The sequence below is a fragment of the Micropterus dolomieu genome, linkage group LG13, assembly GCF_021292245.1.
Source record: "Micropterus dolomieu isolate WLL.071019.BEF.003 ecotype Adirondacks linkage group LG13, ASM2129224v1, whole genome shotgun sequence".
NCBI lineage: Eukaryota > Metazoa > Chordata > Actinopteri > Centrarchiformes > Centrarchidae > Micropterus > Micropterus dolomieu.
Window position 1 is genome coordinate 1,181,278 of NC_060162.1, and position 13,962 is coordinate 1,195,239.

General features: G+C 40.3%; 1 protein-coding gene and 1 long non-coding RNA gene across 2 annotated transcripts in view; both read left to right on the forward strand.

The window, feature by feature from the left end:
* Positions 1-13,962, forward strand: part of LOC123982171 (NLR family CARD domain-containing protein 3-like) — a 38,814-nt gene that overhangs the window by 2,628 nt on the left and 22,224 nt on the right. Inside the window, exon 3 of the mRNA XM_046067592.1 lies at positions 6-491. Coding sequence (XP_045923548.1) covers positions 6-491 — 486 coding nt within the window. The remainder of the gene's footprint in view (positions 1-5; positions 492-13,962) is intronic.
* On the forward strand, positions 2,934-8,980 carry LOC123981812. The gene is made up of 2 exons (XR_006827833.1): positions 2,934-2,968; positions 7,653-8,980. It is a non-coding gene; the product is annotated as an uncharacterized LOC123981812 (long non-coding RNA).

The following is a 13,962-nucleotide window of genomic DNA, read 5'->3' on the forward strand; positions in this document are numbered from 1 at the left end:
ATCAGAGTGGTTCTGACCAACGGCGTTGCTGGTGTTGGAAAAACCTTCTCGGTGCAGAAGTTCACTCTGGACTGGGCAGAGGGCTCGGAAAACCAAGATGTCAGTCTGCTGGTTCTGCTCTCGTTCAGGGAGCTGAACTTGATCAAAGATGAGCAGCACAGTCTCCTCACGCTGCTCCATGTTTTCCATCCAACATTACAGAAGGTCCCAGCAGAGAAGCTCGCTGTCTGGAAACTGTTGTTCATCTTTGACGGCCTGGATGAAAGCAGACTTTCATTAAACTTCAACAACAAGAAGGTTGTGTCTGATGTCACACAGAAGTCATCAGTCAACCTGCTGCTGACAAACCTCATCGAGGGGAATCTGCTTCCCTCGGCTCTCGTCTGGATAACTTCCCGACCTGCGGCGGCCAATCAGATCCCTCCTTCGTGTGTTGGCAGGGTAACAGAAATACGAGGCTTCACTGACGCCCAGAAGGAGGAGTACTTCAGGAGGAGAGTCAGTGATGAAGAGCTGTCCAGCAGAATCATCTCACACATCAAGACCTCCAGGAGCCTCCACATCATGTGTCTAATCCCAGTCTTCTGCTGGATCACTGCTACAGTTCTGGAGCACATGTTGACTACAGAGCAGAGAGGAGAGCTGCCCAAGACCCTGACTGACCTGTACTCACACTTTCTGCTGGTTCAGACAAAGAGGAAGAAGCACAAGTATGATGAGGGACATGAGACGAGTCCACAGGAGCTGACGGAGGCTGACAGGAAGGTTCTTCTGAAGCTGGGGAGGCTGGCGTTTGAACAGCTGAAGAATGAAAACATCATGTTCTACCAAGAAGACCTGGAGCAGTGTGGTCTTGATGTCACAGAGGCCTTGGTGTACTCAGGAGTTTGTACAGAGATCTTCAAAAGAGAGAGTGTGATCTTCCAGAAAACAGTCTACTGCTTTGTTCATCTGAGCGTTCAGGAGTTTCTGGCTGCAGTCTACATGTTCCACTGTTACACCACCAGGAACACAGAGAGACTAGAGGACTTCCTGGGGGAACAACATGTTGATTCAACCCTGGATGTCTTTTTGATGGAAGCAATGAAGAAATCCCTTGAGAGTAAAAATGGCCACCTGGACCTGTTTGTTCGCTTCCTTCATGGCCTCTCTCTGGAGTCCAACCAGAGACTCTTAGGAGGCCTGCTGGGTCAGACAGACAACAGTCCAGAAATCATCCAGAGAGCCATCAACTACCTAAAAGGGAATAGGATGAGAAACATGTCTCCTGACAGAAGCATCAACATCTTCCACTGTCTGACGGAGATGAACGACCACTCAGTACATCGGGAGATCCAAGAGTTCCTGAAGTCAAAGAACAGATCAGAGGAACTCTCTATGTTTCACTGCTCAGCTCTGGCCTACATGCTGCAGATGTCAGAGGAGGTTCTGGATGAGTTGGACCTGGAGAAGTACAACACATCAGAGGAGGGACGACTGAGACTGATTCCAGCTGTGAGGAACTGCAGAAAGGCTCGGTAAGTCCAGATGCGATTAAATTAATGGGGGGATGAAAAGCAGATGGAGTGACATACATGACTGAGGTAAATCCATACGAGTGTGGTTAAAACCTGCAGTGATTTTACAGCTCAGTGAACATCATGTTAAAATAAAGTTTAACAAACACCAATCACATTAGCCTGTTAATCACAATATGACATGTTCACATTACAGTCATTTGGCTGACACTTCTGTCTAAAGCAGTAATTTGTGGTTCATTATGTTGCTCAAGGACACTTTGACATGTGAACAAGAGCTCAAGTTTCAAACCACAAACGTCGTGATCAATGGCTGAGCAGCTGAGCTGCTGACACTCGTGTTAATGTGCTTTGTGATGCAAAATGCACATAGTCTGTTTTTATAATAAAGTGTCAGAATTTATTTATTTATTAAAGTTTTGTAATCTCTGTCATCACAGACTTTCCTACTGTGGACTCTCAAAGACTCACTGTGAAGTCGTAGCCTCAACTCTGAAGTCCAACCCCTCCCATTTGAGAGAGCTGGACCTGAGTCTCAACTATAACCTGCAGGATTCAGGAGTGAAGCTGCTGTCTGTTGGACTGGAGAGTCCACACTGTAGACTGGAGGCTCTTAAGTCAGTTCATGTATTCTGCTCTTGTCCAGTGTTTATCTACCGAATTCAACTCCATGAGAGAAGTTTTAAATTTCCTTCAGTTGTCTTTTTTTGGGGGGGGGGGGTTCTGAGCACAATTTGGAACAGCTCTTTTTAAAAGTTTGTCAGTCTGGAGAGTTTGGCTCCAATTTTAGTCTGAACTCAAACCTTCCTGTCAGGAAATGAAGTACTTTTTCTGACTCCGCCAGTAAACAGGAGCATAAATAATACACTATTATTCAGAAAGGTACTCTGTTACATTTAAGATGAAGAGAACAAGCCTCTTACTTTGCATTTCATTTTGGCCACTTTGGACTTCTATAGAAACATCTTTCTTACTGTTCATTAAATGACACAGGATTGTTATGAATTACAAGAAACTGAACAAAATTAAATAAAAAAAAGTTACCACATGACAGATTTGATGATTATTCCAAACTGGCCCAAGATCAACAGCATGTTATTGATCTGTTTTGACATGAATAGGTGTATGAATGTTGTGCTGACATTTGGATGATGTCTGTAGAAGGCTGACATTATGATATATAGAACATAGTAATGTTGAGCTCCACATTTAAAACCTGAACACATCTGATTGGATTAGAAATGGATTTTTATCTCCATCATTTATTCTGTATTCAGATTGAGTGACTGCAGTTTGTCAGAGATCAGCTGTGCTTCTCTGGCCTCAGCTCTGAAGTCCAACCCCTCCCATCTGAGAGAGCTGGACCTGAGTGACAACAAGCTGCAGGATTCAGGAGTGAAGCTGCTGTGTGATTTTCTGGAGAGTCCACACTGCAGACTGGAGACTCTGAGGTCAGTTCACTGACTCTCTGTTACTATTTGATACTACTACTGTATTTACTACTACTATCTGATATGTTTAATTAACAATTGAACCTAATTTCTGTTCATACATAACTTCCATCCATAAAGTTGTAAATGTCCTTTTGTTCATATTTTCATGTTTCTTGTACTAAATTTAGTCTGCAGTCACAAAGACTTGTGTTTCTTATAGAAACTGTACAAAAGGTGCGCTGTTAGTCGTTAAAGTAAATGAATGTTTCTAATTTTTGGTAAATGGTCAGATCTGTATACGGAAGATCCTCTAAACTAATATTTGTTTTAAACTGATCAAGTTTTCTGCTGAAGTAGTAATATTTCTTTGGTTTCTGTTGATTTCAATATGTTTTCACAAATAATAGGTGACGTCTTAAAACTAAAATTAAGACACTGAGAGGCTGAGTGGGGGGAAAAAACTGTCTGCAAGAACAATAATTCCAAGATTGCAATTGCTGCGTTGTGATGCTTTATTTGCAGGTGGGCTATACAGATGATCAGTTCCATACAGCAAAATGATCCATAAAATACAAGAAACGGTGTGAACCAAGGTTTCAAAAATTAGGCTTTCCCCCATCACCCCGTCTCTCTTTCGTGATATCCTAAATTACTACCAGCACCCACACCATGTGACCAAAACAAACCAAAAAACGGAGTCTTCAAGAACCCCTATCAGGCTCCTACAATGTCTGATTATCGATGATGATCCTTCAGAACAAACACACACAAACACACACACACATGCACACACTCTGGAGATTGGGCTGGCCATGACAAGTTGTTGATCTCCATCTCCACCTTGATTGACCTGGCTGCGTTGCATGGAGCAATGTCCTGCTGGAAAAATCAATCTGTGGAGTTGGGAAACATTGTCAGAGTAGAAGGAAACAGGTTTACTTCCAGGATAACCTTGTACAAGGCTTGATTCATTCATCCTTCACAAAGACAAATCTGCCCAATTTCAGCCTTGCTAAAGCACCCCCAAATTTAACAGTGGGTGCCAGACACTGTGGCTTGTAGGCTTCTCCAGGTCTCTGTCTAACCATTAGACAACCACATGTTGGGTAAAGCTGAAAATTGGATTCATAAGAGAAGATGACCTTACTTAAGTCCTCTACGGTCCAATCCTTATGGTCTAAACTTTAGAACTTTAGACTAGCTTGTCTTTGCTTCTCATTGATGAAGGGCTTTATTCTAGCTTTGCAGGACTTCAGCCCTGCCCCTAGGAGCCTGTTTCGAATAGTCCTTGCCGTGCACTTCGCCCCAGCTGCTGTTTGCCATTCTTTTTGTAAATCACATGATGTCATCATATGGTTTTTAACTGACATTCAAATGTGTTGGCGGTCATCCCGGTCAGTGGACAATCGTTTTTGCCCTCTGCCAATCTGTAGCTTTGATGTCCCCAATGTCTGTTGCCTGACCTTGTTCAGGTGAACTGCCATCTTTAAAATTTTAAAGATGGATCCAACCTGACGCTCACTGTATCCTTCTGCCAGTAAAGCCTACAATTGAACTCCTCTTTTCCTCACTCAAAACTTTTCTATTGAACTCTTTTTGCATGGTCAATTGTTCCTTTTATTGTTCAAATTACTTTTGAGGTACTACAAGCACTGTTTTTTGCCATCCAGCTGGTCTTATTGCAAAACGATAGAGACAATAGAGATGGTCTTTATACTTTTCCTCATTAAATAAGATTTGTGATCACTTAATGAGTACATCATTAAGTAGAATGCGGTGTACCTGTGTTGGAATTTAACAGCCACTGGAATGGAATGGCTGCAACCCATGTGATTTGATTGACACTGATTTAAGACAAATATGGAGTGGTCTCTTAATTCTTTCCAGAAATCGATCTATCTATTGATCTATCAATCTGAAAAGATCTTTGATTAGGACATAGTAATGTTGAGCTCCACATTTAAAACCTGAACACATCTGACTGGATTAGAAATGGATTTTTATCTCCATCATTTATTCTTTATTCAGATTAAGGGGCTGCAGTTTGTCAAAGATCAGCTGTGCTTCTCTGGCCTCAGCTCTGAAGTCCAACCCCTCCCATCTGAGAGAGCTGCACCTGAGTAACAACAAGCTGCAGGATTCAGGAGTGAAGCTGCTGTGTGGTTTTCTGGAGAGTCCACACTGCAGACTGGAGATTCTGAGGTCAGTTCACTGACTCTCTGTTACTATTGTAGATCTGATATGTTTAATTAACAATTGAACCTAATTTACAAATAATGTCTGATCATTGATATTGATCCTTCAGAACACACACACACACTCTCACACACACACACACACACACACACACACACACACACACACACACACACACACACACACACACACACACACACACACACACACACACACACAGATCAAATCATATTTCCAAATGCAGCTGTTTAAAGGATCAATATAGTTTCTCTCCTCTAGTTCCAGACTGGCCTGAGATCAGCAGCATGATATTGATCTGTATTGACATGAATAGGTGTATGAATGTTGTGCTGATATTGTGATGGTCCACCATAACACAATGACAAAGTCCTCTCTAATTATTTTAGGGGAAAGCTCATTGATTAGGATATAGTAATGTTGAGCTCCACATTTAAAACCTGAACACATCTGACTGGATTAGAAATGGATTTTTATCTCCATCATTTATTCTTTATTCAGATTAAGGGGCTGCAGTTTGTCAAAGATCAGCTGTGCTTCTCTGGCCTCAGCTCTGAAGTCCAACCCCTCCCATCTGATAAAGCTGGAGCTAAGTGACAACTACAACCTGCAGGATTCAGGAGTGAAGCTGCTGTCTGGTTTTCTGGAGAGTCCACACTGCAGACTGGAGACTCTGAGGTCAGACACCATTTTTTCCTTCTGTGCTCAGATTAATATGATGTGAAAGTGGTGGTGACACTAAAGTGCAGACATAAGGCTGATATTAAAGTGATCCACACTGAGGATCTTAATGCTAAAGTCTATTTTCTTCTTCAGTGGTTTAGTCCATTGATCCAAAAACCTTAACATAACAAGAAACATCTCCACTGGATAATTCTCTCTAAAGCTCTTTAACTCCTGATTTTCAGCTTCTGTATTCCATATTTTCAGAAATACTTTATTGATCCCCGGGGGGAAATTCTTCAAATTAAAATTTTAGATAAATGAGAATAATAAATATATAAATACAATGAATAAATAAATAATCTCTATTTCAACTGTCAGACAATAACAAATATATTCAGTATTTGTTTTTCCAACATTGTTATGAAGCTATATAATGCTCATGCTGACTGAATAGTTTCAAGTGAAGAAGCTTTGATTTTATGACTCCACTATTGCTAAAAGAAATATTGTAGATGTCTTTTGTTCACATTTCCCCAAAGTTCATGCTGACATATTTGGCATCTTTGGAAACTTTGGGATCTTGAGTGGAATCTTAAATCAGTTTCTGTGGGTTTTTCTTTGTGTTTGGCTGCACAACATGAGTTTGTATAGATGGAGCCACTGGTGGAGCTGCAGAGTATAAGAGGGGAAGTCACTACGTCTTTATTGAAGTAGCAGCACGTTGTCATTAATTTCAATGAGAGCTCTTTTTACCTTTTTGTATTTTACAGTTTGAACCTGCATCCTGTTGGGTTCAGGTGTTTGGAGTTTCCATTTTCTAAATCTCTACATTCTAAACCTTCTTCAGCTCTGAACAGATTATTAAACACTGAATGATTTCAAGCAGGAACATTTTCTTCTAAAGTTACATCATTTATTCTTTATTCAGATTGGAGTGCTGCAGTTTGTCAGAGATCAGCTGTGCTTCTCTGGCTTCAGCTCTGAAGTCCAACCCCTCCCATCTGAGAGAGCTGCAATTGAGATACAGCAACCTGCAGGATTCAGACGTTAAGCTGCTGTGTGGTTTTCTGGAGAGTCCACACTGCAGACTGGAGACTCTGAGGTCAGTAGAGGGTTGGACTCAGTCCATGCTGGTTTCAGCAGTATTGTACTAAACACAGTTAGTATCAAAGCAGAGATCCAGTATTTCCTATAAACCTCCAACCTTCTCAGTGGCTACTTTCCTCAGTGAAGCTGTGAGAGGAGAATGGTGACAGGCTTCAGGATTGGACAGAAAGACAGAGAGAGAGAGAAGAGGCAGCCAATCAGATCAGCCAGAAGCTTGTTGTGATCATGTGTTAAGTTAATGTGTGTGTATATATATATATATATATATATATATATATTTGACTCCATATTTACAGATTTTTCCTGTAATATTTCAAAAGTAGAGGAAATATTCAAATGTGACTGAGCGGCTGGTTTTTAACTGCTTTGAGCCTTAACAGCAGTAAATCCATCATTCCAGTGAGCAGTGAATATCTCTCTGTCTCTGCAGTCATGATGCGTTCAGGGACTGTGTTCTTGAGTGAAACCTGCAGAGTAAACAGAGCTGATGTCCAAAGTCTCTGCAGGTCTCAGTGTGTTCAGTCCAATACGTTAACATGAGAGCTGAAATGAAGCTGGCTACGCTACACAGCCGCTCCACTTCTGGTCTGAACAGGACTGAAGTCCCTGCTGGTCTTTATACTGGATGTGCTGCATCACTGACTGACAGTTGATGAAGGGAGTCTCTGTAAACTCTGATTTATGACCTCTGCAGTCTGTCTTCTTCTCCCATCAGATGGAGGTTGTGGTCTCTGTCAGACTGCGAGGGATGAGAAAGGTGGTGGTGGTGTTGAGAGAGGATCAGCTGTGTCCTGATGATCCAGAGAGGTTGAAGCAGCAGCATCAGCTTGTGTGTGGAGAGGCTCTGACTGGGCCATGTTACTGGGAGGTAGAGTGGAGAGGAGAGCTTCATCCAGCAGTGACTGACTTTTCAAAATTCTAAAATTAATTTGGTCCCTCTCCCAACTTGAACCCCAGGGTGGACCGTCAAATGATTCCAGCCCCCCAGATATGCTGTCAACCATGTCCAAGACATAAAATCAAATAAAAATCAATCAACGAGGATATAATTGAAATGACAAACTTAGAAAGGCGCTCTGTGTATGTCGACTGTTGGACAGACTTGGATGTGACCCTCTCAGGAGTGTATTACTAAAGTGAGGCAAGGTGCACACACACACTTTCTGCTCATCATGTGCACAGTAGTGCAGATTGGGCTGTAGGAAAAATAATATGCTGTTCATATTTTGTCAGACTCATTTTGGTAACTATGTGTCACATATCCATTATCGCGTAAATTACATTTACAGTAGCATACAGCAATCCGTGACACAATGCCCAAATTTCTTTTTACAACTGTTTTTTTTGTAAATTAAGAACTGTTACGTTCTGATGTTCTGATGATGATGTTCTGTTGTAAGAAGAAAAGCTTCCAAAATGTTTGAAATTGTGGAAATACATGTTACTGTCCTTGATAACAGGAACTATTTTTCTTTCTAAATGTTATAACAAAATCTGTACCTTTAAATAATAACAAGCCATTAAAACGCCAAAAAAACACGTCAATCAGAGAGATTTTATGGTGATTTGCATATTTTTCTATTCTAAGTTTTCTGGATTTTTAAGAGGGGGATGGAGAGTAGTTATATTTTATTTAAAGGTGTATTTAGATAGTCAACAAAGAAACATAATGTACCTGACACATAAACCTGGTTAATACCTTTAATTATAATCATTTTCTGGAGGTTTATATTGCTGTGGTCAAATAGATGTTGAGGAGGAGAGTTAAATGCTTCTGATGAGTCTTTCATTTAAAAGTGGTAGAGGATGATGATTTTTGCGATGATGCTGAAGGCCTGATGTACTGCAGGTTATATGTTAAGTTGTCTCTTGATGTACATTGTTTTGTGTGGGTTGTGTGCTGGGTTTTAGTGTTTTACATATTTTTATATTTGATGTGTTTTGTGTTCAGTGTTCCTCAAGGAGGAACACTGAACTCTTAAACAGAGTTGTGATCTCTACATGCCGTTACATCTGAATTTAAATAAAGAGAAAAAAAGCCAAGTGTAATTGTTTTTTATTCTCTGGGTTTTTCTGACTTAATAAAACTCGACCAGATTAAGTCTGTTTAACCCACATCGAAAATCCATCTCTGAAAATTAAAAGCAGCTCGACTTCCATTTTGAGCTCAATCCAAGATGAGAGGAAATGATGGAGCAGCAGCTGACACTGAGCTGGGTTTAGAGAAAACTCCAGATTTAAAGAAATGTTGAAGATCCATCTTGTTTAGACACCAGAACACTCGGCATGAATCAGTCTCATGGAAATCTGGGCTTCCTTAAAATAATCTTTCTCTCTCATGTTTCTTATTTTCTAAAATCCCATTTCCTCTGGTTCCCCGGCCTTCATCCAGTCCTGACAGCATCATGTTCACCATGGTTTGTCTTCTGGACTCAAGTGTTAACTTCTTGTGTTGTTTTTAAGTCAATAAAGATTTTTCAGGGTGAAAAGTTGAACACAATGGATGTTTTTGGGATCAAATCGGTGACATAAAATGGCGTACGGTTCTCAGTAAAACCAGACAGCAGCATGTTGATGTTGATGAACTTCTACCTGTCAGAAATCTTTAAACAGCAACTTTTTTTGAGAACTCAGCAAAAGAAAAGCCATCTTTCACTTTGATAGACTTTGTACTAGGCTGAGTACCCAGAAGGCATGAAGTGTACTTTGCAGTTTCTTCAGAGAATCATGCTGCATGTGAACAGAGAAACATTGAAACCAGAGATACTTTCCTGTACAGGCTGTAAACTCTGAAAGCAGCACAACAAACACAGATTTGTAGTAAAAATGTCTGCAGACTGGTTGAAACTGTTGGAAACTGTTTACAGCTCCAAGTGTTTTCTTGGTAAAAGAGCTTTGTGTGTTCTTAGTGTTGATAAAAGGTTGTACATTTTAATAGCTCTCCATGAGAAAACCCTTGTTATATTGTGTGCTACATAGATGCTCCATGGAACCACAGTGTTCTGACACAAAGTGGAGACAAGTTTTGTTAGTGTTGGTAAAAACAAGCAGCAACAAACAGAAGGAGCCGCTGTTTACAGGTTTTTAGATTCAAATCTAAACTTTTCTTTAGTGTCACAGCCATATGTAGACGCTGAGCTGTTCCAGCCATGACTGTGTCCTTTACATCCCTCACTGATCTGTCATGAAGGCTGTCGCAGTCTGTGCAATAAAAAGACACTTTAGAACATTATGTTCAGACTGTTTCTTCAACAACCAAATATAGTTCACCTCAACTTTTATAGAGTATCTTCACCCTGGTAGGAGGAGTTCTGCTGAGAGAACAGCTAAGCCAATAGATTTTAGCTTCCAAACAGGAACCTGTTGTATTTTCATCCCACCTTAACAGCAGTAATGTACAATTACAAATATTTACTCTATAAAGCAGAAAGTCCAGAGTTCAGAAAGTATTTGTGAAACTTTGTCAACACAACTGGATTCTTTCTGAGGTTCTTGAATCTTCAGCTGCTCTTTGTTCAGTGTTGGACTCTGGTAGTAAGTGCTGCTTCAACGATTCCAAGAAACCTCAAACTGCCCTGAATCTTTCACATCTGTGTGCAAACAGGCCTCATAGTAAGACAAAGGGGGTCCATATAGACAACTTTTGTCCCTCTGAAAACTTAATATGACGCCTCACTTGGATGAAAACATCTTTCTCTTAACATCTTGACAAATTTGACTTTCCACAGTGACTGTTGCCAGAGAGACACAGCATCGATAATGACACATTCATCTGTGGTCTTTATGAGCCACTTCTTTCTACAGCCAGTGGAGTCGCCCCCTGCTGGCCATTAGAGAGACTGCTGCTGGCTGCTGGTTTCAATAGTCAGTCAGTTTAATCAGCCAGTACCTGATAAACACACACACACACACACACACACACACACACACAGTTCAGGTCATGTGACATCTGTTCCATGTAGCTACGTGATGGTAACTCAGACTGAAACGTGTCCGTAACTCTGAGAAACAGTCCTGAAATTTCCCACCAAATGTTTGCTCAGATCCAGTATCCTGCTGATTGATCCTGTGATCAGATCCTTCCTGATTTAAACCATCATGTTTCCAGTTTCAGACCAGTTTCACACTGGATCTGATTTCCCTTTTTGTACGGCTGCTTCTGTTTCCACAAAGTTGGCTTCTTTTGTTCAATCAAAAAAAGGCTTTTCTAGAAAAACAGATTTCTCAAAGTAAAGTCTGAAAAAGGATCATTTGGTATCAGTGCTGCCGCTCAGGTGTTGGACCTGCATTAGCAGTGAAAATGTCAAACGCCACCCAGCGCTACATGAAACCATCGGACAGGTTGCTGCTGGGAGTGAGTTCTACCTCCTGGATGATGTTGGCTCCTCTGGGATGTTTCAGGTCCACAGAAATCCTCTGAAATGAGACGCTCCATCACCAGAGGCTCGTTATTAACACTTACACATTCACAAACACCTCAGAAGAAAAACCTTCTGGATATTCACTCTGTCACATCACAGAACACCAACAGCAACTTCTAATGAAATTTTCCCACATCTGATACAAATGGGAAAAAACTCAGAGCAGGACTGAGTTCTCTTCCTTTTAACATATCAAGCATGTCCCACAAAACAAGCAACACGCAGCATTGAATCAATCCGTCCACACACGTCCCTCACACTGTCTTAATGCTGCAGCATGTCTGCAAAGATAATCAGAACCACACTGACAGTGCTGTACATACTTTTGAAAACAAATTGCAACAAACACATAACCCACCAAATGATCAGGAACATTCACTCGATCCAGTTACCATCACATATTACACTCAGCCTCCAAGAAACAGATAGGAGGACCAAGTAACCAGCAGATTTCTCCCCAATACTCAAGTTTTTCCTTTAATGCTCACCAGGTTTCACACATAAGTAGGCCTACATAACTAATAAGAACTACAGGCTGTATTAAAAATATTTACTCTACTTAACTAACATAATAAGTATATTACACTGGAGAAAAATGCAAAGGAAAATAAAAATCATACAACTCTACAGAGAGTTTTTAGCAGCTCCACAGAAAGAGAAGCTGGAGGCAGGTGAAGTTCTGCACACCCTTAAAACTCAGTGATCAGCTTCCTCTGGTAGCAGTGCAGCCTTCTCTGTGATAGAAACAGTCAAAAAGTCAAAAGGTCAAACCCTTTTATCCTGTTGGCGCCACAGAAGGGGGCAGAGGGACCTCTGCTGGTTGAGCTCCCACACAGCAAGAAGGCCTATAAATATGTTAGGAAACTAAAAAATGAATTAAATAATATAATGTTAAATAAACATGCTAACTGCTGTCCTAAGCTACATATAACATTAGTTCACTTGTCTTAATCTGAAGTTACAGGTCACCAATGGCCTTAAAAATGTTTAATTCTCTCTAACAGCCAGAGTTTTTATTTTAGTTAACTCAAGTGTTTTTTTTCACACCCAGTTTTAGTTTAGTTTTATAACCTACTAAAAACGATATTTTAGTTCAGTTTTAGTCTATAATCACCTTTCTAACTACATGGTACTTTTATTTTGAAGGTTTTACCAGTTGCTTTCGCTTTCATAAAAGGAATAGACCACGTGACTTCCGTTTTTGGTTCAAGTTCAAAGACTCTCTTCATTCTTTGTTCAAAAAGGAATAACAATAAAATGAATCGCCAAAAACAAAAAACAGGTGGTTTTTAATTGGTTTTTCGTTTTTTGATTTTGAAACAAAAAACAGATAAACGGTATTTTCGTTTTTGTATTACAAACGAATTACGGATTATCCAGAGATACCCAGACCAAGTTAGCTGTCTCAGCTAGATAACATCAGAATCACAATCAGAAGAAGCTTTATTGCCAAGTACTGTTTTACACATAGGAGGGATTTGCTGTGGTGATGAGGTGCTACAGGTAGACAAACATACAGTCAACGTAAATAAATGTAGAAATATATAAATATGAATTGGAAGAACAACGTTGCAGATATATACATGTGCATTATTCTGGGTCAGTGCTGTGCAGAAGTAACGCATATATGAAATTGTGTACATATTCTCTTCCGTTGCGTTACTTCTGCACGGCACACATGGCTAGATTGTATCTAGTGAGGTTGTTCCTTGGTTAATTCAAGCATTACACACAATGTTTGTTAGACAGTGCATCGGTGAGGGGTGATAAGATCAGTGGCATATGATGACCGAGGTCATATTTTGGACATCTGTTAGATAGAATACAATGATTTATTTTACAACTCCGCATGTTAATGGCTCCCTGTGACTAATAAAGGTAAAAACGTGATACTGTAGTGATTCAGAATTATGATGAAAGTAGCACATGGACACTGCTGGTGACACATTGAACTTTAAACTAACTGTCCCTTGTGTGTAAAGGAATGTATGAATAGGCGTTTGTTTCAGGTGTAGGGACACCTGATATATCTATACCTAGATAAAGTAAACCTCAAGTTCCAGCTGTCAAACAGCTGAGATTTAATTTGCAAGGCCGTCCAGAATCAACTATATGTTTGTGTTGTTTTTTGTTTGTTTTCAGCAGGACGGATTTTGAGCGGAGAGTGGAGCGATGACCAGGCTGATGGAGCTTGCAGAAATGTCTGTCCACCAACCAGGACACTCTTCAAGTTCTGAACCAGATGTGGGACATCTGGCATGAAATATAGCCTCCTGTCTGGTCTTCCAGGATGTGAGAATTAAAAAAGTGTTTTTTGGAAGACATCACATTCAAAGAAAACTTACCTACCTGGATATAAAATATAATGAAATGTATTGTTGGATGATATTGGTTGCCTTGTATATTTTGCACTGTTTACCAAAACTTCTTTCTTGACTTAAACTACATTGATATTTACTTGTTGTGTATGTGTATGTGAATGTGTCTTAACATAACATGAGAATGTTAGTAATTATGACAATAGAAGCATGAGAAAAACATCTCCATACTGTGATGTATTATATGTTATGGGAGCAGCCCCCCCCCCCCCCCCCCCCCCCCCCC